The sequence below is a fragment of the Hesperophylax consimilis genome, chromosome 2, assembly GCF_061612785.1.
Source record: "Hesperophylax consimilis isolate HC1 chromosome 2, BYU_Hcon_1.0, whole genome shotgun sequence".
Lineage (NCBI taxonomy): Eukaryota > Metazoa > Arthropoda > Insecta > Trichoptera > Limnephilidae > Hesperophylax > Hesperophylax consimilis.
This window is the reverse complement of record NC_142837.1, coordinates 35,324,594-35,351,763: the sequence shown is the minus strand read 5'-3', so window position 1 is coordinate 35,351,763 and position 27,170 is coordinate 35,324,594. Positions and strand designations below refer to the sequence as shown.

Sequence of the window (27,170 nt, the reverse complement as noted above, 5' to 3'; positions counted from 1 at the left end):
ACTTTCATGAGAACATTAGTCAAGAAAGTAGAGTTCACATTGCTTTTAAAAAAGACGAGAATTTAGGACTCTTTCGGACCGGAGAATTTTAATTAAATTACCTCAAAAAGCTTGCAAAAAATGTGATTTTTTTTAGACATTTAGTTATTTACAATATCACAGACTGTGGAGGTGAAACGTCTTTATGGATATGAAGCACCTGGGTATTAAAATATCGTACCTTGGCGAAACTTAATGCTAAATCACTATTGTGATTAATCTTTATAACGAATTGGTGTACATTATGAATACCAAAAAATATGATTTAGATAAATTGAAGGTTTTCCTATCATGTCGCTTGAGTAGAATACAAATAAAAAATAAATTACTCAATAAAAATATAAATGTAAACTACTAAAAAATATATTATTTCAATAGAAATGTATGAAAGCGTAAAGGAAACAACTTTTTAAAAATACATTAACTTTCACTTGATTAACTTTTTTGCTTTCTTATAAAATTATTTACAAAATAAATAAAAACCAGTTTTGTGCTTGAATCGAACGTTTCTAGACTCCGTTTGTCAAGCCATTTTAATACCTATTACCTACAATATAAGGTATGCCAAGAATGTAAACATTGTTGGCTTGTAGCTTCCTCTTAATGCCACAGTTATGTATTTAATATGGACCCATTCTTGCTTAGATATAAACAGAAATAAAGCTATCTCAGAAGAGTTAGGCCTAGAAACTGGGAAAAGTATGTTCTACTCTGACAACGATTTTATTTACACATTATTGGCTTTTTGTTAAATTATGCTTACCATTATTTTCGCGCCCTTATGATAGAACACTCACTAAAATTGCGCTTCATTATTTAAATACATGTAAAGGTTAATACTTTCAAGAAAATCTTTCTTCTTAGCCTCAAAAAAGTATTAAAATTTTTTTTTTTTTTTTTTAAATACCAACGTTTTTCGTGATCTATAAGATTTTCTAAAATCTTTAATTTAAAAATATTTAAACTGTAACTTGTGATGATTGTTTTAATTTTTTAAATAACACTAAATCACTGTTAAGAGATGTCACAACATAAAAACGGATTAACGAAATTCCCAGTAATAACACGTGTTTTCTTGATCGTGTGGGAACGGTGTGTAGGTAATCTTATCGAAATTTTATGTAATTCTGTCAATCCAATTGATTGTTCAGTTTGTTTTTTTCCGTATTATACAAAATTACATTTATAAACTTGTAGGCAGATACTTAAAGTTTAAGTGCTTGTAAAACCATTGATGAAAAGTTTATGAATGAAAATAATTCACTTCCAATGACGTTACAACACACATAGACGCGTTGTGGAGCTCCCAAATTGGCAAGCAAAAGAAACGCTAATTGCCGTACTTTAGATGTCTTAGTTTTAGTAATAAACTGTCGCGCGTCGCGTAAGTGCATGTGTTACCTTTATGTAAATTGCACAAAAAGTGTCAAAATGTCCTGGTGTGTGATTAGAAAGTGTTTGCTTTACTCGGCAAACACTAGTAAAATCAAAGGATCAACAATTTATTCGTAAATATATGCACATACTTTATTGTAAATAATACATTTAAATAGATTATTTTCCGAAGATGAAGACGAAGAAGTGCCAAATATCCAGATAGGGAACTTTGCCACATATAAGAAGGACAAGAACGTAGCAACAGCGCTTCTTCTGAAGCTGTAAACGCATCTGTTATCTCAACCTCACCCGCGATGTAGAATATAGCATTAGATGCAATTTTTAAAAACAAAAACGCTGAACGGTCCCATATTTATTTCATTCACACACACATATTCTTTGAATGTCTGTCTTTTTCATACAAGAATAACATTTGAATTGAGAATTTACTGAAAGCATAAGAGTCAAGAGTGTCTCTTACTTGCCACATTTTGTCTTAAATTTGTAAGACAAATAACCATTTTGTATGTATTGTAACATCTATGACTTCATGGTAAGATTGCCAGATGTTGTTTTTAAACCGAACTGTTTTGTTTCGTGATCATATCAACTCTCAAATGTTGTTCTGGTACTCGAAAGCTGTAGGGACCAATAATGATAATTGAACTTTGGAGAATGTGTTACCTTTGTCGCGTGAAAATCGTTCGTACAATTGAAAGTAACTAGTAATCGTAAGAAAATCCTACAAAATCCGGGTGTGCTATTGTAGAATGAAAATAAATTCAAAGGGTAGGTACTGCGCGTTATCGTTGACTGAGAGCCTCGAAGTCCTGTTGTAACTGTTGCGTTTTGCATTTTCTCTTTCTATAAAGTAGTTTGTTGTGTTGCGGTTCCGGTTAAAGATGGTGGCCGTTTTAATGATAAATATTCTATTTTCGAATGTGATCGATCATCGAATCGTCGTGTTTATTAATTAAGTAGGTGGGAATTTAAGTACCACTTGCAAATGTTATTATTTTAGAGGAAATATTGGATTTGATTTATTAAATAAGAGAAAATTAGAAACATGATATTTGGACGCGAGGTATACTATTCAAAGAACTATTTATTATTTATTTTTAAAATTATGAAAAACAGTTTTTGGTCAATGCAATCTCTTGAAATGTTTTTTAATTCAATTTTATTTAAGTCAGTGAAAAATATGTCTTTAATGAATGCTTATTCACTTTATCGCAACATTTAAATTTATTAAAATTTTCATTCTTTGTTTAAACCCTAGCGTGTCAAGAAAATCACCGAGGATTTGATGTTTATGGTATTTTGAACCTAATAAAATGGTCCCAGCATACTAAAATATATTTTATTTTATGACAATTAAATAATATATCGTCACATTATTCTAGCTTATTGTTTCGTCACTTGCAAATATGTTTATTTTATCTGTGAAAAAGCGCGTCGCCAAATTCCATGTCACATATGTCATATCACTGTATTTATTTATATGAAAGACTCGTATGATTTATTTTGATTGTGAAAAACTCTTATGAGCTGTATAACATAGTGAAACTCAAATAACTATCCTAGAAAACATGTACATTATTTGGTAATGCAGTACAATTCGCAAAAACAACATTTTGCAAAAAATGGTTCCATGATACCTAAAAACACATTTAAAAAATTAATATAAAATCATCAAAGAGATGAAACAAAAACTAATTTTAAATAGTTTCCATAGGTTAATATTTAAATATGCTTTGAATCGTCATTTTGATGAGTTATCCGGTCACTGCAAAAATAAGTAAGTTATTTCTAAAGTATTCAAAGTGCCATGAGAGATAAAGTTTCTTGTTTAAGAACTCCAAGAGTGCTACTCTGCCTCCATCCTTCACACTTCTAACATCAACAATCAGTTACATATCAGAAATGTCTTCTCTTTTATTTACCTCCACCCACCGAAGCAGTTCGCTTGGATTGGTAATTATTCCCGTATTATAATGAGAACCCAAAGTAGGCGGTGCATCAAGTCAGTTCGGACTGTGATTCAATTAATTGCACGTCCGTTGCAGCCTGCAGCCCGTGGCATGCCCCTTAGTGCAATATGAACAACTGCATTATTTACTCGGTTACGGGAGGTCTATTTGTATGAATGTACTTCATCATGCTAATTGTGCAAACCACGTTCTTCAACACTGGTATATGTCAATTATTAAAGGTATTTTCAATTGTTATGATGGTTATATTATAAACATTAGTAAATCGCCCCGAGGCTTATAATTTTTTCATAGAGTCCTAAATTCTCCAGTTTTTTTACCATTCAGGTTTTAAAATAATTTTACCAAAAAGTCCCAACGACATGGTGAAATTTCACGGAATTTCGAAAAGCTCCCGACGTTTCTAAAATGTGCTATATATTGCTTATTTTTGAAGTTGTCGTTAAAAAAAATACCATTTCAAAAACTGGATAAAATTATCTTTGCAATGTTTGTATTTGAAATAAACATTGATAGTTTTATAAAAAATATTTTTTTAATATCAAACATAAAAACTTACCGAGAAATTTTGATTTTTTTTATTTTTTTTTAAATAAATTTAAAATAAATCAAATTTAATAATGTTATAGTAATTATTAAGTTCTGCAAGTATTTCTGTTATTTTTACAGTTTTTAATGTGGTTTGATAATGGCCTTAAAAGCCGAAACAGCTGTCACATTAAAAACTGTAAAAATAACAGAAATACTTACAGAACTTAATAATTATTATAACATTATTAAATTTGATTTATTTTTAATTTATTTAAAAAAATTAAGTGGAGTTCTACGAATTAACCACCAAAACAATAAATAGCGAAATTTTGACTTGGAACGTCCATAATTTTGAAAGAATTAAATATTTGTAGACGACATTCCTTTTGTGTGCGTAATTCGCAAGAAAACTGTGACTTCACTTTTTATGCCATCTTATTATTTAGGTATATATAGGATAAATGCAATAAAAATAATATTTTAATTTTCTACTGTCAATGAAAAAATACTGCCGATTTGTAATCATGGACTTTGACATTTTTTTATTTATTTTATCCATGTAATTCGGTATAAATATTTGGCACAAACTGAAAAAAATAAAAATTTATCTTTCCAATGACGAACATATCACATATCTACGCATTATAGAAAAAAAGATTCAAATACTTTTATAATGTATGAACGCCCCGGTCAGATCTGTCCCTCAGAGTCTCTAATGGAATATGATGTTTGTAGCTAGTAATGTCCTTCCGAGACCTGAAAGGAAGAGTTATCTCCAGTCTTTTTTTTTACCGGTGTCCTCTGTTTAAAAGTGTTTTTATCTGAAGTACCTGCCAGGTAAGTATATTTTCTGTATCTGTTTGTAAATAATACAATTAGATAGAACTTAGGAACTTAGCCAGTTGTACAGCACCCTTAGTATGATTTTTTACAAAAAACGGTGCTGTACAAATAATCCAATTGCTATTATTATTAAATATTAAATGAAATTGATTCTACTGCTCAAAAATTCTTGCAAAATGTATTGGTAAAATTTTAATTCCATGTGCACATTTTAAAGTAAAATAATAAATGTTTTATTTTCTTCAATTTTTGTAACAAATAGAGAACATTGTATCCTCACTAGGATCTCCTGTGCTGAGGATTTCATTTACACATTATTAAAACATTTTGGTATGAACAATACTAAGTAATTATAAATAAATATACTATTTAGTGCAATTGAGTTTTTTCAGTTTTAGTCTGTATTTGTTGTCAATATATTTTCTATATCTCCCTATGTTGTTATTAAGCTTTTTTTTGAGATTATAACATTGTTGTGAGTTTTGAATGAGAGTGGGATTTTGTTAGAGTTTAGTACCATATCATAGAAAGTTTTTTCCCAACTATATATTTATGAATCTTGTGCAAACACATTCCCAAATGTAAAACATTTTTTTGTAATTTGTACGGTCGTTGAATGGGAGTTGTCTTAATTTTTTTCACCTCGTTAAATTATAATACTGTCAAATATTTTGGCATGATAAGCTTTCTACAAGATATTTTTAAATGTATACATTCGTTATCTTTTTATTAAACAAGATAATTAATTATAGGCAGGTAGTCCAAACATACAGTTTCCTTTTTTTCTGTATCTCATCTTTGTTTCCACGATTTTATTATTTCTGTACAAAGTCATCGCTTAATTAGCATACTGCAATTTAATCACTAATAACCACGTCAAACCACTTATTAAAAGAGCAAAACTGCCAAAAAAGACACGTTTATATTGTGAATTTTTAAAGAAAATATTAAAAATGACATGAGTAGGCACTCTACATTAATCTTCCCTAATCTTGGCGTGAAAAAGCCCATCTTGAATACGTAGCCTAATTAGCATATAATTTGAGTAATAATTGATATTCAATTCGATTCAACTCTTTGTTCCTTTAATTTTATTTGACTAATTATTGCTATTCGATTCGATTCAACTCTTTGTTCCTTTAATTTTATTTGAGTAATTATTACTATTCAATTCGATTGAACTCTTCGTTCAATTTTATTTGAGTAATTATTGCTATTCGATTCGATTCAATTCTTTGTTCCTTATTTTATTTGAGTAATTATTGCTATCCGATTCGATTCAACTCTTTGTTCCTTTAATTTTATTTGAGTAATTATTGCTATTCAATTCGATTCAACTCTTTGTTCCTTTATTTTTATTTGAGTAATTATTACTATTTCTATTGTTCCTTTAATTTTAAGTTGTTATTTTAATTTTATTTAATCAACTAGCTGACATATTCCCGGCGTTTCTGGGTGTTGTTAAAGGCTTGGAGTGACGTTTTGAGGTTGTCAATTCTAGTGTACCTGAAAACTGAGTGCATTTTTAAGATCGAAATAATATTATTATAAATACAGGGTTTTCCAATAAGAGGTGTTATTGGTATTCAATTGTAAAAGATCAATGGTTTCGTTGCTTATGTGGCACGTAGCGCCGTTTTGTTGAAAGTAAACGTTATCCAGATCAATACCATCCAATTCCGGTCATAAAAAATCATTAATCACCTCTCGATAGCGCAATCCATTCACAGTAACTGTTGCTCCAGCCTCATTTTCGAAAAAGTAAGGTCCAATGACTCCGCCGAACCATAAACCGCACCAAATAGTCACACGTTGAGGATAGAGAGGCTTTTCAACAATAACTCTTGGGTTTTCCAAACCTTAAATGCGACAATTTTGCTTTTCGACGAAGCCACCGAGGTGGAAATGGACCTCATCACTCAAGATGATTTGCATTTGATTCACTCGAGTGAATTTTAATAATTTCAATGCGTTGTTGAAGCGTGTATCGTTCCATTTTTACAAATGGCGTAGTTTTTACTTGTCAAATGCTAAAAAATGACAGCTTCAAAAGTAACATCTACCGAATTAGCGGGCTATTCAAAATAACACCTCTTATTGGAAAACCCACGTTTTGAGGTTGTCGATTCTAGGGTACCTGAAAACTGGGTGCATTTTTAAGATCGAAATAATATTATTATAAATACTTGAAAAAAATTACTTTTTAGAGTATTTGTTTCACTTTCGTCCTCGACTTCTACCATTCGCATACAGGTCATACATTCTCCTTACATATCTTTCTTCCTTCATCACGTACGCTTCATTTGACGACAAATAATTATTTGATTCATGTCTTCCTGGGACTTCCCTGACTATTTCCTGACTTTTTTTGAATTACAAAAAAATTTAAGTTTTTTTTAAAGATAATATCTATACATTTGTTATGCCGAAACGTACGAAAAATTAAAAAAAAACACGTTTTGTTCTGTTATTTAATATGTTATAGGCATATTGTATATTAACAGTGTATTTTTAAATGCAACTAAAACATTCGTCGAGAGATTTTTGCTCTATTAAAAACGACTCGCGTTTCATTAAATATTTTCACCGTTTTCGCTTAAGGCGATGCCATACGTAGTAATGCAAAATCATGTGTTTTTGGTTTGAAAATTTGGTCGCCTAGAAATGTTTCAGATGCTTTAATTAAATACTGCGAGTAGAATACATCTTGACCTTTGAATTAATCGAGTGTTTTTTAGATAAGTCTTTTTATAAGCCCAGAAAAAAATAATGTATAAGGCCTATGAAAACTGTTTTAAAGTTCTAAATCTCTCACTTACAAATCCATTTTCGGCTATAATTTTATTGTACAATGTGTCAAATTAAGTTATTTATAAAATGTTCGGAAAAAATTAAATATTTATGCCTGAACATCCACAAAATAAAATAAAAGGCACTTTTTGGTCATGTTTTTTTCTTGCATAAATCAAAACAGGGGGATGGTGTTAAGCGGGAATTTAAACCTTATCGCCATCTACGTAAGGGTTGTTATTGATAGCGGCTCAATTTAAAATATTACACGACGTAGTGCATCGCCTTAATAATTATAATTTTTTTTTAATATTAGCGCGCTCCCTAACATTCCTATTTATATATTTTTCTTTCAAACCATCTTGAACGCTTACTACGAGGCCTTAAGGGACGCCAATGTTCAAAGCTGGATACCAGAAGGCTGATGATGAAGAAACTATGGAATTACGAAAGTTTAAGCTGAAATACCTGCTCTTTAAGCCTAAAAATATCCATACCTAGCAACTAAGTAAAAATACTTAGAATCAACGTAATACGTCGCTTGAACTCTGGTGGCCTGTAGCATATTGAATCAAGAAATGAATGAATGAATAATATAAATTCATTTTCTTGTCTAAGTCTCCACAGAGTTATTAGAGCTAATCCTCTCAGCCAATAGACAGCAATATATTACTAAATTCATTCAGCGTAATGTGTTGTTTATGAATTCTGTGGCACAATAACTCACAGTTTTAACCTTAATTTAGTGCCTTTACTGGTTGTGGTTAGTTGCACGTAAGCAAAAATAGCTTTTCAAATAATGGTTTCATAATCGTTCATCATTTGAGAAAAGGGAATTGATACGACTTATGTGTAATATGAACAATGGTTTAAGAATAGATTACCTGCTATCCACGTTAATTCATAATATAATTCAAATATATAATTGAAATTCTTTGTTTACACCACTATTAAATAAAGAAGTTCATTGGTTTACAAAAGCTCCTGGCTTTTTTTGCTTTGAGGGGTAGAATAATGGGATGGTGGCGGTTTTTCGAAATCTCGTGTAGTCACTGACCTTATTCTTGATTTGATGGTTGTGTGCAAAACTTCATAAATCTTGAATAAAACTATAGATTTGTATAAAAATACACTCTATACTACTTTATATATCAGAGAAGATTGAAGAAGATGAAGATAATAGAAAAGGATGGAAGAAGAAAGAAGAAGATGAAAATAATAGAAGAGGATGGAAGAGGATAGAAGAGGATAGAAGAAGATAGAAGAAGATAAAAGAAGATGAAGATAATAGAAGAGGATAGAAGAAGATATAAGAAGATGAAGATAATAGAAGAGGATAGAAGAAGATAGAAGAAGATGGAGATAATAGAAGAGGTTAGAAGAAGATAGAAGAAGATGAAGATAATAGAAGAGGATAGAAGAAGATGGAGATAATAGAAGAGGATAGAATAAATATAAGAATATGAAGGTAATAGAAGAGGGTAGAAGAAGATGAAGATAATAGAAGAGGGTAGAAAAAGATAGAAGAAGATGGAGGTAATAGAAGAGGTTAGAAGAAGATAGAAGAAGATGAAGATAATAGAAGAGGGTAGAATAAGATAGAAGAAGATGAAGATAATAGAAGAGGATAGAAGAAGACAGAAGAAGATGGAGGTAATAGAAGAGGTTAGAAGAAGATAGAAGAAGATGAAGATAATAGAAGAGGGTAGAATAAGATAGAAGAAGATGAAGATAATAGAAGAGGATAGAAGAAGATAGATGGTTTACAAATATATCTGATCACCTCTTAAACGAAAATTCGGTACTTTTTAAAAATTACCGATTATCAAAAAATATTTTTGGTAATTGGAGAGAATATAAACTTATTTGTTAATCAATCATTCGTTCCCAATCTCAGTGATCTTACTTCAGTCCAAACCTTGCGTTTACTCTGACTTAACATAATGTGTATTAATACAAGTCTATGCATTTCTAAATAACAACTCGGCTCAATATTGCTTGAATATTGCAGGATATTACAATAAACCAGCAGCAACAATCGTGTACTTCCCATTGGTTAATAAATATTCATTGTTGGCGGAGTAATTCAGCCAATGGCGGGTGTTTATTAGAAGAATGCGCGCGTATCGATCAGGTGATTTATTCGCATTCCGCTCAGCTAAACATAAACCTTTAGCGTACCTACACCAATGTCTAAGCCAATGTCCACACTTTGCTATCTCGGCTATCGTTTACTTCTTGCGTATTACATTGTAAAATAAATCGTTTATAGTATAGTATCTTTGCCTTATGGAATTAATTGGAAGGTTGCGGGAATTATATCGATATAAAATGGTGAAAGCAAAATGATACCTTCTATAGATATATTCAGCTGATGTTTTTCTTCTTTCAATTGCGTACTAATTTTGGTTCACCCCACAAACATGAAATATGTTATTGTAGAACGAGATTACTTTTAATTAAAAAACGGGTTGCAGTTTTATTTTCGATCGAACCGATATTTTTCTCAATTAAACAAATAAATTATTTTAATTAATTATTTAATGTTATTGGATAATTTATTTAATAAATTTTATTGATTAATTTATTTAATAAATTTTAATGATTAATTTATTTAATAAAATTAATTTATAAGTAAATTTTACTAACTATTTTTTTTTTCAATTTAACGTGTAAATTAATTATTTTTCATATATTTTACCATTAAATTAATTCATTTGGCAAATTATACTAATAAGTTAATTAATTTTATGAGTTTAACTAACAAATTAATTCATTTTATAAATTTAACTAACATTGAAGTCGTACCTATATTTGATCGAAATGAAAAATTTAAATAATGGAACACAGTTCGAATAATTCGAATAAAGACACTAGCATAAAGTTTTTTCATCATAATAAATAAATATATTCACGTTTGTTGCCAATCGATTTCTTCTGATTGGTAAAAAAGCATGTAAAATGCCATTATTTGTATAGAATGATATTTGATTACCAAGTGCAACAAGCGACATTAATGCCATCTCTTGACATGTTGTGGCACTTGGAAGAGCAATATTTTCAGGATTTCAGGTTTTTCAAATCCCCACACAATCGCTCCCGCTGCGATGCATATCTTGGTACGTATACAATTACGGGCAAGAACTTACCAACTGCAAGCGGCGTTTCGCGTCCTTTGCGGTTGCTTTGTTCCTTTCCATAAGCTGAGGTTCAGTTGGGCAGTTCAGCTCTCGTATGTATATGTAGCATAAAGTCATTCGGAATGTGAATTATGAATGAAGTCGGCTCGTCGGCTTGTATACCTATTATTATTATCTTATTTTCTTATACCTATCTTGCATCGTAATCACTTTTATCTTAATGTGTTCGCGGGGAGCGGGGACCGCAGAGTTCAAGTTTTTACCGCATACTGCGAGAGTCGTATAACATATTTTTATGGGAAGTTTTAATTGTAGTTTATAGGAGTTTGTGGAATTAACCGCATACAATCTCAATACTCGATTATCATTCTCAATTTAATCTCATCGTTTTTATAAGCATGTATTTATACTAAAAACTAAATTGACAACGCAGCATTTTGTTCTTTTTGAACATTTAAAAGAATTAAACAAATTGTATGATGTCCCTGTTTTTTGGCAGTTGGCATAATATTTCAAAGCTTCTTATCTCATAATTGAAAGCATAAGGCGTATTGAAAATAGTTGTGTTCGCTCATAATTATCATTATTTCTGGTCCAATTTACAATCCACTCAGATTCCATTGAAAAAATTTAGCATAAATTTCTAAGGACAAGTTGTTTCGGAGAATTTGAATAATTCATCAAATTAAAGTCCTATACAAGTTCTGTTATTATATCATTATAGGCTAGTTACTTGACAGAACTCAAATAAAAACAGAATTTGAAAAATCTTTCACAGAACTTGAAAATTAACGTTTAAATTTGATGAATTTTTCAAATTCTCCGAAACAACCCGTCCTAAGACATTTTAACTGTAAACTCGGTCTACCAATAGAAACTATAAATTTCAACCACTTGTTTCCGACTTTACTTTGATTTTTCAAATTGTTATTGGTATTATAGACAGCCCTTATTTACATGTTCAACATATCAACAAGAACTACTCGATCGAAAATTCTTTTTAATTGCAACAACAATATCAGGACTGATTTATTTCGATTCTCGCTTAAACCTTACCTATTACTATTAGTTGGCAATACTTTCACGAAAATTGTAGATGTATTCCATTGCACGGAATATACTTACAAGAAGGCTATAATAACATACCTCAATAATAATAATACTTAAGGTTAGCTTTATACTATGCTTCTGCATGGCTTCTATGTAATTTTAACAAAAAATTTACATCATGATTAATGTTCCACAAAATTATAATAATAATAATAATATTTGGCTAATTTAAATAGCGCTGTTTTCGTGAAAAATTACCTCAAAGGCGCTCTGCTTATAACACATGTTAGTAAAAGCCCGTACAGACGTTTTATTACAGGATTATTAATTATAATCTAATTTTAACAAAATTTCTAACAATCTAGTTCCCTTTACGTAAAATAGAAACATGAAATAAAGATGTGCAACATCTCATACAATTTTTTTCTATTTGATTACCGCACAAGAGTCCTGACTGCCCGGAGCCAATGGAACTACGGCATCCACGATTGTGGAATATTCTAAGGCCGAAGTTGGTGGAGAGGGCAAGAAGATGGGAATGGAGAAGGTTTGGAAGGAACTAGAATTCCTTAGGTACCTACTACGCTACTACACGATGTCAGGGCTAGTACACTAATTTAAATTTAAGATACAAAAACTCATTTTCTGCTCTTTCATAGATGGCGCTAATTTAATTATTTTAGAAAAAAAACACTTCTTTTATACAAGTTATGTTTTAAAACAAAGATTAATTATTTGTCTGCGCCCATACATACAATTTCAATTCTTTCAAGAAACTCATTCAATCCAACATTATATTTTTTTGTCTTTCTTGAATGAATTAAGTTTTTATTCGGATAAAACTATTAATTCATATTAGTATTGCTTATGTACGAGCGCAAACAAATAATTTATCTTAATATTTTAAAACATAACTTCCAAAAAGTCTTTTATTCTAAAATAATTAAATTAATAAAAGAGCAGATTATCAAGAATAATATTTTATTTTTAATGCACGACCTGTTTTTTAATACGAGCACCGGTCAGTGTCCAGTGGTGAAGTGGTCACTTTATCTTGTTCAGGAACCTGGCTGTAGTGGAAATCCAATCCAGTCCAATCATAATGCTGACCAACCATGGCGTCAGAATTATAATTTCTCACAATAAATTACATGAATGGTATCTTATATCCACCCACTGGAGTTCTGGATCGTTTATAGGACCCACTTCCCACACAATATAAGCTTTTAAGAGCACATTTAATATCAGGCATATTACTATATATCAGCTACTTTCTAGATTTTCCCAAAAAGGTAATTTTCAGTTGATCTCTCGTCTTATTGGAAATGATTTATTTATGTGAATGTATATTCATGTTGTTTTTTGTAAATGTATTTGTCTTTTGCAAATAACTTACAAAAGCTAAAGTTACAACATTTTTTGTTACACGATTGTCTTTACGCTTGTGAGAATAATCCGTTTGTAAAATACAGGGTTTTCCAATAAGAGGTGTTACTTTGAATAGCCCGCTATTTTGGTTTTGGTAGATGTTACTTTGAAGCTGTCATTCTTTGACATTCGACAAGTAGAAACTACGTCATTGCTAAAAATGGAACGATACACGCTTCAACAATGCATTGAAATTATTAAAATTCACTTGAGTGAATCAAATGCAAATCATCTTGAGTGATGAGGCCCATTTCCACCTCGGTGGCTTCGTCAACAAGCAAAATTGTCACATCTGGGGCTCGGAAAACCCAAGAGTTATTGTTGAAAAGCCTCTCTATCCTCAACTTGTGACTATTTGGTGCGGTTTATGATCCGGCGGAGTCATTGGACCTTACTTTCTCGAAAATGAGGCTGGAGCAACAGTTACGGTGAATGGATTGCGTTATCGAGAGATGATTAATGCTTTTTTATGGCCGGAATTGGATGGTATTGATCTGGACAACGTTTACTTTCAACAAGACGGCGCTACGTGACACACAAGCAACGAAACCATTGATCTTTTACGATCTAATATCAAAATAACACCTCTTATTGGAAACCCCTGTATATTAAAATCAAATTTTACTACCAGACAATTTATAAAGTATACAGATTTTAAATATTGCTTGAAATGGTTTTAGCCTTGTTTGGTGACTAGATCTGAATAACCAGGCTTTTCCCAACCTTCCACTTCTCGTCTCTCTTACCCTCATAACGTACCCTAATTGGGGATGTCATAGTCTCACTGGCTCCAAACGGTTTGTTGACTTGTGCGGTTTCCTCATTTAACTCTTAAGTGCCGTTGTAGGTCTATGGGACCCACATCGAAACTCATCCTCCCCCTCTCCCCCTCTGCCTCACTCATCCTATTCACCACTAAGCCCCGCGGGTCTCAGTACATTCTTACTTTCTGACTGAAAACACACGAAGGTAGACAGCTCCATCACATAAGTTCATCAAGTCTATTTACGAGAGTCTTATAGGTCCCGCCACGTAATTTTATTTATTTTTCAAGTGTAACTGTCAAGATGGCGAGTCAAAACCACCGACCAAAAAACTTGACTTAAATACCATATTTATCTCATAGATAGTCTCTATCGAGCGTTGGCTACTATTATGACAGTAAAACGAGGTATACATTGAATATTAATCCCAGGTCGTGCAAGATTGGTGTGATTATCGTGATCGTATTACTAACTTATCGTGTTGCATTTAGTGCAAAAATACGTGTAAATTTACTTATCGCCATTATTTTTATGTTTAGCTTTATTGTTGTTTTGTGGACACATGTTTTAAGAGTGTGTAATTAATTAAAAGGAAACATCATTTTTAGTGACGAAGATGTTACATTTTTGTGAATTTAAACGAAGGATTTTGCATTATATCTATCATTTGTTGTAAATATAGTAAAAGTAGTTTTGAAAAATGTGGGTCCCGTAGACCCACTACGTCACCTAAGGGTTAAAACAAAAATTAAGATGGAAATAGCTTTGCAAATTCGTTGACATCCGAGAGTTTTTTTTGCAACTTTTAACTATAACATGAACGGTTTTATTCTCCAGAGTTGAGAGTTTCGTGTATCTTTAAGAAATATTTAAAAAATAAACGATTTTCATCAAATTGGTGTAGTTTCACGATGCGACAAGTTAAGTAGTTCACGATTATTACAGTTATTATAACAGCCGTCAAGAAGGCAAGGCAAATACCGAATAATACCTCGTACCTTATATTACACCGTGTAGCCTTGTATCTTGTACCCTGTGGTGATGAAGGTTAACAGGGCGGGCCTTATCTGATTCACAATAGCTGCTGCTGTCACTGAGCGAACAGGGACACTGAAGTCAAATCACTTTGGCTGTTATGTCAGATGGCCCCACATAGTATTATGCCTATTAATATTTCCAGGGCTTCTCAAAATGTGAGTTAATCTAATCTCTACCAAAAAGCACATGTAAGTTTACCTTAAATGAGGCACGGATTCAAATTATTAGTTTAACACCTTTCTCTAAAAGTTTACTTATGCGGAAAAATGTTCAATACCACAAAAAACTTATACCAACTAATTTTGCTAAAGTTTTAACGTAAAAATTACAATCTGGAGCGTGGTACTTTTCTCGAAGAAATCCGTTTTCAGATATTTCGGAAAAACCGTAAGCCTCTACTCTAGGAGGTTCACGAAAGGAAACCGGGATGTTAGATATTTCAAACTTCTAAAAATCTCATGGAAAAACAATTGTATATAATATTTGGTCGGAATAAAATCTCATAGAAAAACTGTTGAATGTAATAGTTTTTCTAAACTAAATCTCATAAAAAAAAAAAAATCATTATAATATTTTTTCTTAATTTAATCTCATAGAAATACATACAAAATTTTATTTTCAATCTCATATAAAAACTACTAAGTATAACAAATCTCGTAGAAAAACTATTAAATATAACAAATCTCGTAGAAAAACTATTGAGTATAACAAATCTCATAGAAAAACTATTGAATATAACAAATCTCATAGAAAAACTATTGAAAATTACAGATCTTATAGAAAAACTATTGAATATAACAAATCTCGTAGAAAACTATTGAATACAACAAATCTCGTAGAAAACTATTGAATATAACATTTTGTCCAAATTAAATCACACAAAAAACTAAATATTTTATATAAAATGCATATCATAGGAAAACTATTGAAATAACATTTTGTCAAAATTAAATCTCGTAAAAAACCTGCTGAATATAACGTTTTTTCTAAATTAAATCTCATGGAAAAAATTTAACCATACATTTTCAGTTAACTAAATCTCATAGAAAAAAAAACTATTGAATATAATATCATTTCATGAATCAGAATAAAATAAGATTAGTTAAATATGAGATGACACATGTTTCGAATAAAGCAAGGAGAGCTTGCCGATACAGAGTTGTATGGCGGTCTGTTGTAAACGTAATAATGATTAGTTAGTTTAAAAATATATATTTTTATTGAAAGTTTTACCTGCAGCTGATATTAATCGGTTCATATTCCGTTCCTTACTAGAATGCATGCTCAGTTATTCAATACAACTAACGGAACTGACAATGTCGAAATATAGAAATGAACTTTTAAATCTTTGATTATGAAAATTATTTCTACTGCTGCGTCGAATGATGTTTATCTATGTAACATAATGATGATCTTGCGTTCACCGTGATATCCGATATAAATTGTTGGTTATTTTTTTCATTTCACAACATTAATTTGATATGTAATAGTAAATATTAGCGTAGAATCTTGAAAAATAACGGAATATTATAATTGTAGGATTTGTGAAGCTGAACGCATTTTGCCTTTTAAAAGAAAAAATATCATTTCGGCTATTAGTAAGCTTGAAAAATTACCACGTCTATCCAATGCACATTGCAATTAAAGAACTATCAATTAATAAAATTATTTTGGTACCTACTTTAACATTTTTCTGATATGAATTATACTTGCCAGTACAAGTTTTAAATATTAATAGTTCATTGGACTTGAATAATTTAACGCATTATGCAGGAATACAATTTAAAATCACACACCGAAAAGAGATTTTTACACTGTAGATCTAGTATCACGATCATTACATTGCCAAATAGAATTCTGTTTATAAAGAGGTAGGCTTTTACGTTTTTGGCGTAAAAATGTCTAAAATCCAAAATACAGATTCCCCCATCCTCTTGTCAGATATATCTGATAGTAGCCAACCCCAATAAGATTCCCCTCCGGTCAGATATATCTGATAGTAGCAAACCCCAATAAGATTCCCACATCCTCCTGTCAGATATATCTGACAACCCCACCCCCGATAAGATTCTACCCTACCAACCCCAATAAGATTCCTCTATCCTCCTGTCAGATATATCTGATAGTAACCAACCCCAATAAGTTTCTTCTATCCTCCTGTCAGATATATCTGATAGTAACTAAACCCAATAAGATTCCTCTATCCTACTGTCAGATATATCTGATAGTGGCCAACCCCAATAAGGAAGGAAACCACCAAATGTGTATTTTTTTTCATTCCGTAATCTTTTTAACGAGAAATCACCATTCTTAAACGTTCGAAACGTTGTTTGCATGGTTTTAGCTATGTTTAATGACCGGATAAGTACTATCAGTAACATCCCTTCTTCTTCTTCTTCTTCTTCTGGCGTTAGTAAGATTAAATTGTTAAAATTAATTTTAGTCGTAAGTTGCCAAATATGTAAATACTCGTATATATGTCGTTAATATAGTAGTTATAGGCCTTAGTCGTAAGTCACTAGATATAAGTCTTAGAGATAAGTCAGTAGTTTTAGTATTAACTACTTAGGAAATATATTTGTACAGCGCCCTTGAGGTGATTTCTCACGAAAACGGCGCTATATAAATTAGCCAAATATTATTATTATTATTATCCCAACTTTCCCTATCCCCTTCCTCTATATCCTCGTATTCACTATCACATCATTCCTCAAATGAAGTTGGAAGTATCACAGTTTAAAAAAAGTTGCCTACGTTGTATAAGAAACGTAGATATCATTCATATGTAATTTACTTTTTCTTTTGTATTTCATGATTAATAGTAATCGTTGACACTCCGATAAAAAGCATTAAGTCATTTTTTCCAGATAAATAATTTGACATAAATCTGTAAAAAAGGGAGTGGGTACCAAGAGAGGAACATTGATCACATTGCATTCAGCCACGGTTACGTGAGAAACCGCACGAAGCCCGATTAGATTTTTCGTTGGAAGAATTTCCATGTAAGCTCATCTCTAGTATTCAAATTTGGACAGACGATGAAGTTTGTTATCTTGTTAAAGCTAAAAAATATTAGATTTGGAACAACGCTAACCAACGGCAAGTATTAAAAATATTAATTATATTATCCGACCATCGAAAATTATTAGATTAAAAATCATTGACATTAGGTAAAATAATAACAAGCTTTCTTCGCCGTTTTCGATAAAACATCATTTTTACAAATCACCATGTTTTTTCATAAAGAGTGAAGTGAAATCAGTTAATCTATAGTTGACACAAAATATAGTGAATTTAAATGTAGTAATGGTATTTCTTAGTTATCCTCACTAGGGTGTCCTGTGCTTCGCTAATGCTAATGTCTTTTTCAGGTGTATCCAACTTCTTCCACTATTAACTACTGTATAGCACAATGTAACCTTTTAAAACTACTTCACATTGACTTAGATAGAACCTTCACAGAACTTGAAAATCAACTTTGAAATTTGATGAATTTTTCAAATTCTGTGAAACAACAGAGTTTTATTCTTTATTTGTACTCATTAAACTTTTTAACTAGTTTTATATCTGAGACAATGATGTTGAAGGATTTTTTTGCAAACTAAATCTAGTTTTTTATCCGAGTGTGGTTTTATAACCTACAATGTTTTCATGGCATTTTGATTCGATCTAGTGTGATAGAAACCGACATTTTAAAGTAGTTACTTATATTTTTCATTTTTGTGGTGTAGCAACTACGGCCTCCGTGGTCGAGCTTTCGATTATCAAGTCGGATGTCGCTGGTGCGACATTTGTTTTATTTTCCAACTTAATCATTTAAAATAATACACCTAATGTAGGTACTAATACTTTCTCCATCGCCTTGGTGTAAGATCGCCATTCAGTATGGAAACGTTTCTTGAAATGGCTTTAGCCGTGTTTGGTGACCGACTAGCTGATCTGAATAACTAGAACATACTTCCCAATTGGGGATGCCATAGGTAGTCTCACTGACTCCAGACGGTTGGGAGCAGTTTCAAATATTGCCTGTAAAGCTTATCTGAAAATACCCACGTAAAGATTAACGATGTTCCAGCATACAGATATAATGGTGGTCTTACATCTAAATACGTTTGAAACACAACGCCTTATCTTTCGTGCAGAAAACCACGGCTATTACAACAGTAAGTGTTGTCTTCGATTGACGTTAATTGCGAATTGTAAATGTCGACTTAACCACCGCCATAATGGAGCGGGACATAATCCAAAAGTTATCACTAACCTAGAGCTAAATCGGAATGCGTTTAAGTCTAAGCCGAGTTGGTAATTCTATCCAAATACCTACTGCATTCACCGGACAAATTACATTTCGATACACCACAGTGCTGACATTACAATGAATAGAAATACCGCATTACAAATTCGTGAAAATGTGGAGAATTTCATTACGATTATAGTCAACACGATTTCGAGCATTTAATCCAGTTATTTAGAGAGATTTTAATCCGATCATTTAAACAGAATGATTCAATGAAAATCAATTGGGTATTTATCAATATATCAGGGAATATAATCTGCTATTTACGGCATGTTTATGAGGAAAATACATTATCATTAGTATACACAATCCATTTAAATTAGTGTTTCTTTGCATTAACGGTAATTTGTGATTTAAAATGTTACTGGATTCTTTCGAGTTTCCCGTGCTTAGATAAAATATTATTTTTTATGTATTTGGTAATACCCACCAACATAATAAATAAACGTACCTGAGTTTTGAATACTCGAATTGCGTTTTCATTAGGACTCACGCAAGAGCCCTGTGGAACGCCTCATTCGACAAATCAAATTAAGATTACTGAAAATTTTTGTGTTAATTTTTTTTTGCGGAAGTCAATCGAAAAACAAGAAATATTAATAACACAGTTAGGCTATCACATTTATTTATGAACTACACATTCTACAGTTGTTCTTCAGGATCTTTTTTTGTATTATTTATTGTTAACTGTCTGCTGTCAAACTGCTTGGGCAGTTTAGCGGGTATAAATAATGAAAAAAAATCTTATGTACTCACATTACGTGTACAGTTCAGTAGCACTTAACGCCACAACCAAGATTGCGAGATAGCATCACGTGAACCTGCATCTAGACGATCTAGAGATATTAATAATATATTATATTTGATGATTTTAGCATATAAGTTTTTGCAGTAGATTCCTAGTTCAGCTTAGAAGGTGCCTGTTTTATTTTCCTTTGAGGATGTGACAACTAAGGCGCCTCTTGCAGCGAAGTGACTGGCCATACATTATTTACCTGTAGAACCGGTCACAGGAGGAATACGTAAATAGACGGAGATTGAATTATCTTGTAATTAATTAATGTCTCGAATTGATGGACGAGCTTGATAAAGTCGTCTGCAATATCTTGGGATTATTGAATATTTTTACTATCCGCATATTGATTTCTTTATCTATTATCTTTAATCCAAAGTGAATGGGTTGAATCGATTTTACTGAGCGTAGTGAAGTCTTTAACTCGACCACATTACATTTCACCCGTCTGTAAATTATTTGTTTGTGTGTTCCATGTAGGGTCAATCATATCAAGATAGTAGCCGTGTTCGGTAGTGCCTTTTTGTTCACAAATTGAGACAAATAAAGGATAAGGAATGTTGAAAGAGAGAAGCCAATATTTAAGTGGAAATTAATATTACTAATAATTTATTACAGAATATTTAAATATACGGGGATAAAAAAATTTCTTAACCTCTTGAATTCAATCGTAATACTGGTCTTCAAAAGCGTGAAATAAAAAAAATGTCGAGAATGTACGAAAAATCAGAAAATTTATTGTAGTGTCAACTCATTTTCATAGAATTCAATGGGGATCATAACTTGGGAACAGATTTTTTTTGTATAACTTTAAATTAATAAAACCATGAATTGATTGGGTGTAATTTTCTTTTCTTCACAATAATTTCCCTCATGGCCTATGTCATATTTGGGGGTTCCGTGTAGAGGATTTTTTTGAGGAGAGGAAGGAGTGATGATTGGTCTTGAAGAGAGGAGGGATGAAACACAGAGGCTGGCAAACCTTCCATAGCCGAGCTGTTAAACTCAAGAACGAGTCGTAAAAACGATCCAAATGTGACAAAGATTGGGCGCTTGTTTTGCATGTTCTCCGACTATGTATCTGTGTCGAAGGGATCAATGTCACTATTTATTTTGGAGCATATTCCATTGAAATACCGGTAGAACAAGGACACCATTTCCAAATGACGCCTGTGCTATAAATCTAAAGATAGGGGAATCTATCAAACGGACTGCCCATTTCTGTACCGAGTCAAGTACCTACATTGGGGCTCCAGACCAGAGGTGGCTGCCAAATTCCTCAGTGGGGCGCACTTGCGATTTGTTCAAGGTCAGCAGTTGCATACTACATAAAAGCATTTGCTAAGATATCAACATTTCGGGTTTACATAGTTTGTTTTGAAATATGCGATGATAATATGATCTCCTAGACTCTGCCCCTAAAGCCTATTTTTCTTCACGCAATTCCAAAAACTTACGTAGAATTTTATTTGTTTTTCCCAGGTGTTGGCAGCCGTCGTTCTCCTGGTCCAAGGTGTCCCCGCACAGGACAATAGTTCCTACAGCGTGCGCCGCTCCGTGCGCAGTCTGCCGCCCCACCCCAACAATCACTGGTAAGTTTTCCTTTTTAGTACCCGGATGATTTGGCAGAAATCCACCATGTATTTCCTAGTAGATCACCGCACTTGTCTCGTTTTTGTGGTATTTTGAACCTTAAAAAATCTCCTAGCATACTTAAATATATTTTATTCGCTTGGCAAAGAAATAATTTTTCTTCATATTATTCTAGTTTGTCGTTTCGTCACTCGCAAACATGCTTATTTTATCCGTGAAAAATCATGTCAATTGTCATAATTCTTATTTTCTTCTGACTTCTCTAACGACACTTTTTAACATATGAATAGTAAAAATTATTCAGTATTTACTTTTGTAAACGACACCTGCATGAACACGTGTTCCGATATATTCTGAATGGACTGATATTTTATCAGGAAATGGATGGCAATCACGTTCTTAACTGGATTTGAATAAATCAGCCATACTCATTTTTCTCGATGTGCAAATTAGAGAAAAAGTGTCGTTCGTGAAAGCCGTCTGCATGGTATAACGTTTTGCCATCTATTGCTAACCTCAAATAATTCGCGTTGAAGTTCACAAATGTATACGTACCATTAGGTGGTCATCCCACGAAAACCGAATGCTGTAGAAACGAGGGAAATGTTGCGCGATATATGTTGCATAGTCTCTACACAAGGCAGATAAGCTATGAAGCTTGTAACTCAATTAACTGTAAATTTCTGCTGTCGGCATTGCAGATTTCTGTTACCGGCTTTACGCTAATGTGTCACCTGTCGTTTGTAATTATATATGAATGGATGCCTTTCCACCTCTTATAAATTGGAGATTGATATCTCGCTCCATATTATTTGTTTTTGTTCATCAATGGTAGATGACTGAGAAGACAAGCGAATCGCGCATAAACATGTAAACAATAACAAACGATTGTAAACCAATTGAGCCACCAAATAACGACGAGATTGTGGAATATTTGTGAAATTGTTAATGTGCCTAATAAATGCAAAGAATATATGTATTTTTAATCATTTTTGACTAAAATAAATGTCAATAGTAAAAATGATAATTAAAAGTTCGTTACGTGATATCTGCGGTATCACTATACCTATACAGGGTGTATCGGCAAGTACCCGACAAACTTTAACCAGCTATTCCTCAGCACATTTGGAGTAAAAAATGTTATGGGCGCTTTGCTGTCCGGTAACATTTTTTTTCCATAAAAACAAAAAATAAATAAAAAATCCACACTCCGTCACTGTCATTTGCCTTGTTTCTCGCGTTCAACAGCTGTTTTGTTTCTTTTGCTAATGCAAGTGCGTCAAAAAGTGTCCTCGCTCTTTCGTACACACTAAATAATAATAGTTAAAAATGAAACGAATGGTGCTGTGCCATTTCGTTGTGATTGTAAAAGCGCGCCAACGTAGGTACGTACGTACATTATTCAACGAAACTCGAAAAAAATATTGCCAGACGGGTTTTCAAACTTTGAAAAAGGATAAAACATTGGTGACATGTGGTGAAAATATGAATAATAAATTTTTTATTAAAAAAAATGTTACCGGACAGCAAAGTGCCCATAACATTTTTTACTCCAAATGTGCTAAGGAATAGCTGGTTAAAGTTTGTCGGGTACGTGCCGATACACCCTGTATATCGAGCGCCCATCATTGATGTATCCATAGCGCCTATGAATCAGGATACCGCTAGCTCTGTACGAGAAGTACATCGAATCGCTCCCTCTTGCCCCCCGACCCGTGTGCGTTGTTTACAGGCACCAATACAAATATATGGATCGGTGGGCTCTCGGTATACCGCACTTGGTTTTTGTCGATTCTTTACCGAGCCGTGTGACGAAAACCCTAACGTAAAGTGCTCACCTGTGCTAATTAGAGTTTATTTATTTATTAACCTCAAGTAAAGTTAACTCACATCGCCGTGTGTGCTAATAAATTTAGAAACAAATATATATATACAGGATGTATCGGCACTAACCCGACAAACTTTAACCAGCTATTCCTTAGCACATTTGGAGTAAAAAATGTTATTGGCACTTTGCTCTCCGGTAGCATTTTTTTTCAATTAAAAACAAAAAAAAATAAAATTTCCACACTACATCACTGTCATTGGCATTGCTTTTCGAGTTCAACAGCTGTTATAAGCAAGTATGTCGAAAAGCGTCTTCGCTCTTTCGCACACACTAAATAATAATAGTTAAAAATGAGACGAATGGTGCCGTGCCATTTCGTTGTGATTGTAAAAGCGTGCCAATATAGGTACACACGTACATTATTCAACGTGAGTGAAGCGGATACCAAATTAAGTGGGCCTCCAACTACAAACTATGCCGCTATTTAAGGGGCCGAAGACCGATAGGTCTCCCGGCCAAGGGGAGTCAACATGTGGTCAACGAATGCCCGCTCCATTCATTCCCCGGCGGGATTGATGAGGTCCACATGGCGACGCCTGAGGCCCTAAAATGGCTCGCAGATCTAGATGTCCCCCTCTGACCCCCGACCATACGAAAGAAGAAGAATTCAACGGAATTCGAATAAAATATTGCCAGATGGGTTTTCAAACTTTGACAAAGGATGAAACAGTGGTGACATGTGGTGAAAATATGAATAATATTTTTTTTTATTAAAAAAACGTTACCGGACAGCAAAGTGCACATAAGATTTTTACTCCAAATATGCTAAGGAATAGCTGGTTAAAGTTTGTCGGGTACGTGCCGATACACCCTGTATAAAAAAAATAAAGTCAACATTATTTAGCAAACATCATACATATATATCTTTAAATATTTTAATATTATACTATTTTAAATTAAGACCTTTTTAAAATAAATCATATTTTTGATCTCCATAATTTCATTCGGGATTTTGTTGTAAAGTTGAATTGCCTGGTACATCAGAGATTTCTGAGTGATAAATTTCTTCCTTGTGGGCAATCTAATTTGATTTGCAATTCTCGTCCCGTGTCCGTGTATCTCGTGATTGTAATTTATTTTTCTTTTCATTTCCTTAGACATCATCCCTATGTTGTTTAACAATAAATACATGTAATTGTATAGTTTGCTTCAACAATACAATTTAGCTTTTATTGTTTTTCAGTATTATTCTCATTGCTTTATTTTGCGGTATTTGCATTATGCAAGTAAGATTGAGCGTGTAGATCGTAAGAGATAAACACTATTCCAGTGATGTGATGTTTAGGGAAATTTTTGTCCGAAATCTAGGGAAATAAACATTTTAGGCATACCATCAATCACTGGGGTCTACCCAAAACAGAAAAAATCGGCACGTGGTCTTCGGGACAAAAGAGATTGGGAGAAGACGGACCTTTATGCGAGACCCCGATAAACTTATTATTGTTACGATTAAATATTATGTTCACGTCTAGTTACACACAAGAGTCTTCTGGGTTTGTAAATACGTCGGCAATTCTGAACATCGCAATTTGTCTAATTCTGTTTATGGTGATAAAAATCAGTCTGTTATCGCTCTTTTAATATTTTACTGTACGAATAATAACTTGGCAGGGTGAGAGGTGGAAAGTGTTATCGTGACTAGTGGCCATAATACCGAGAAAAGATGCTTATCTTCAGAAGAACTTTTGACATTATTATAAGAGCCCTGGCTTTCATTTTACGAAAGATTTTGAATTTTTTACTCATGAAAGTCAGTATCTACATGCCTTTATTAATAATTATATTACTGTGAGTATTCTTCAAAATATTAAACGAGTTAAATGTACAGAAAATTGGACCACGTTTAATACGCACTTTTAATAGAAAAACCACTGTGTATAATCAGTTAGATAACAATGAGAAGTAATTATTTCTTTTCTTCAGTTTTTAGGCTACTTTTTATTTATTTATGTTTTGATTTACCCAAACTGACAACCTAGAAACCTGTTTTAAGGCCGAAGGTTTATATTTTGGTTTAAATAAGATAAGAAACAAAAATAACCTCAAAATTTTAATTTCAATAACTAGCTGATGTGTACCCGGTATTGCTGGGGGTTATCTTTAGGAGAAAGACATATATCATGGCGTACTTTTCTGTAGGCCTTTTTAAGATATACAATTTCGTAGTACACTATTTTGATATTTCTCGTGAGGTTTAGCCAGCGTTAGTAATGTAGTGCCAGAAAATATATTTTTACGTCTTGATTATAAAACATCGACTTTTCTCTAAGTTTTATAAATATAATATGCATGTATCATATATGTAAACCTTCCGGAAGAAATTGTCTAAATGATGGTGAAAACTGTATCAAAATCTGTTGCGTAGTTTAGGAGAACTAAGCGCACAAACAGACAGACGCGGATAGCGAGATTATTCTATACTATTTTGAGATTAGAGATAATGGCTGCGAAGTAATCATCGGTTTTAATGTTCAACTAATGTATTATTTTCTCGATATTATCTAACTACTGCAAAGTGTTTTTCGAATGAATGTACTTATTAAGTTTGTTCCTATTTTCTGTTTATTTACCCAAAATATTAAATAATTGGGTAAAATTCGGTTTAGGGGAGTCACTCGAATAACCGAAATTGAACTTGATTTAGACTAATTTAGGGCTGGAGAATCCGAATCTGTAAGAATTAGGTGGGGGTCGACATTATTAACTGAGTTATAGGGTCTTGAAGTTTCGTACGCGACACTACAGATTCGGATTCCCCAGCCCTAAATTAGTCTAAATCAAGTTCAATTTCGGTTATTCGAGTGACTCCCTTAAACCGAATTTATTACAAATAATTACTCGGCGTCTGTTGAAAGGGAATCAAACACTTAAGATATTATCAAACCTGGAATTTAGTCTAAAATACTTAGGAAAACTCGTCCAGAACTCAATTTCTGAACGCTTTGAGATTTCAGGACACAATTTTTAATACTTTAGATATCATCAAACACTTAAGATATTATTTAACACCTTAGATATTATCAAACACTTTAGATATTATCAGACACTTAAGATATTATCAAACACTTAAGATATTATCAAACCTGGAATTTAGTCTAAAATATGTTGGAAAACTCGTCGAGGACCCAATTTCTGAACGCTTTGAGATTTCAGTGCACAATTTCTAATACTTTAGATATTATCAAATACTTAAGATATTATCTAACACCTTAGATATTATCAAACACTTTAGATATTATCAGACACTTTAGATATTATCAGACACTTTAGATATTATCAAACACTTTAGATATTATCAAACCTGGAATTTAGTATATGTATATGTTGGAAAACTCGTAAAGGACACAATTTCTGAACACTTTGAGATTTCAGGATACAATTTCTAACACGAGAAAGAATCTGCCATCTGCTAAAATTGTTTTGATTTTCCTTGTGATGAAATGTTGTTTTTATTTAGATAAATTACGCAGAGGCGCGCCTCATTCTTAACACGCACGAATAATTTAAAACACTCAATTAGTTTAATTACAACTAGAAATAACTATTCGCGTCCACGGAAAAGCAATTTTTGTTTTTGTTTTATGTGAAACCACACAAGAATCCCAATT

At 32.5% G+C, this 27,170-nt stretch overlaps 1 protein-coding gene across 2 annotated transcripts in view; it reads left to right on the top strand.

Annotated features, from left to right (window-relative positions):
- LOC149425956 (uncharacterized) overlaps positions 1-27,170 on the top strand; it is a 297,887-nt gene that overhangs the window by 252,533 nt on the left and 18,184 nt on the right. For both annotated transcript variants that reach the window (XM_089645349.1, XM_089645341.1), the window contains exon 3: positions 21,564-21,673. In XM_089645349.1, coding sequence (XP_089501475.1) covers positions 21,564-21,673 — 110 coding nt within the window. The remainder of the gene's footprint in view (positions 1-21,563; positions 21,674-27,170) is intronic.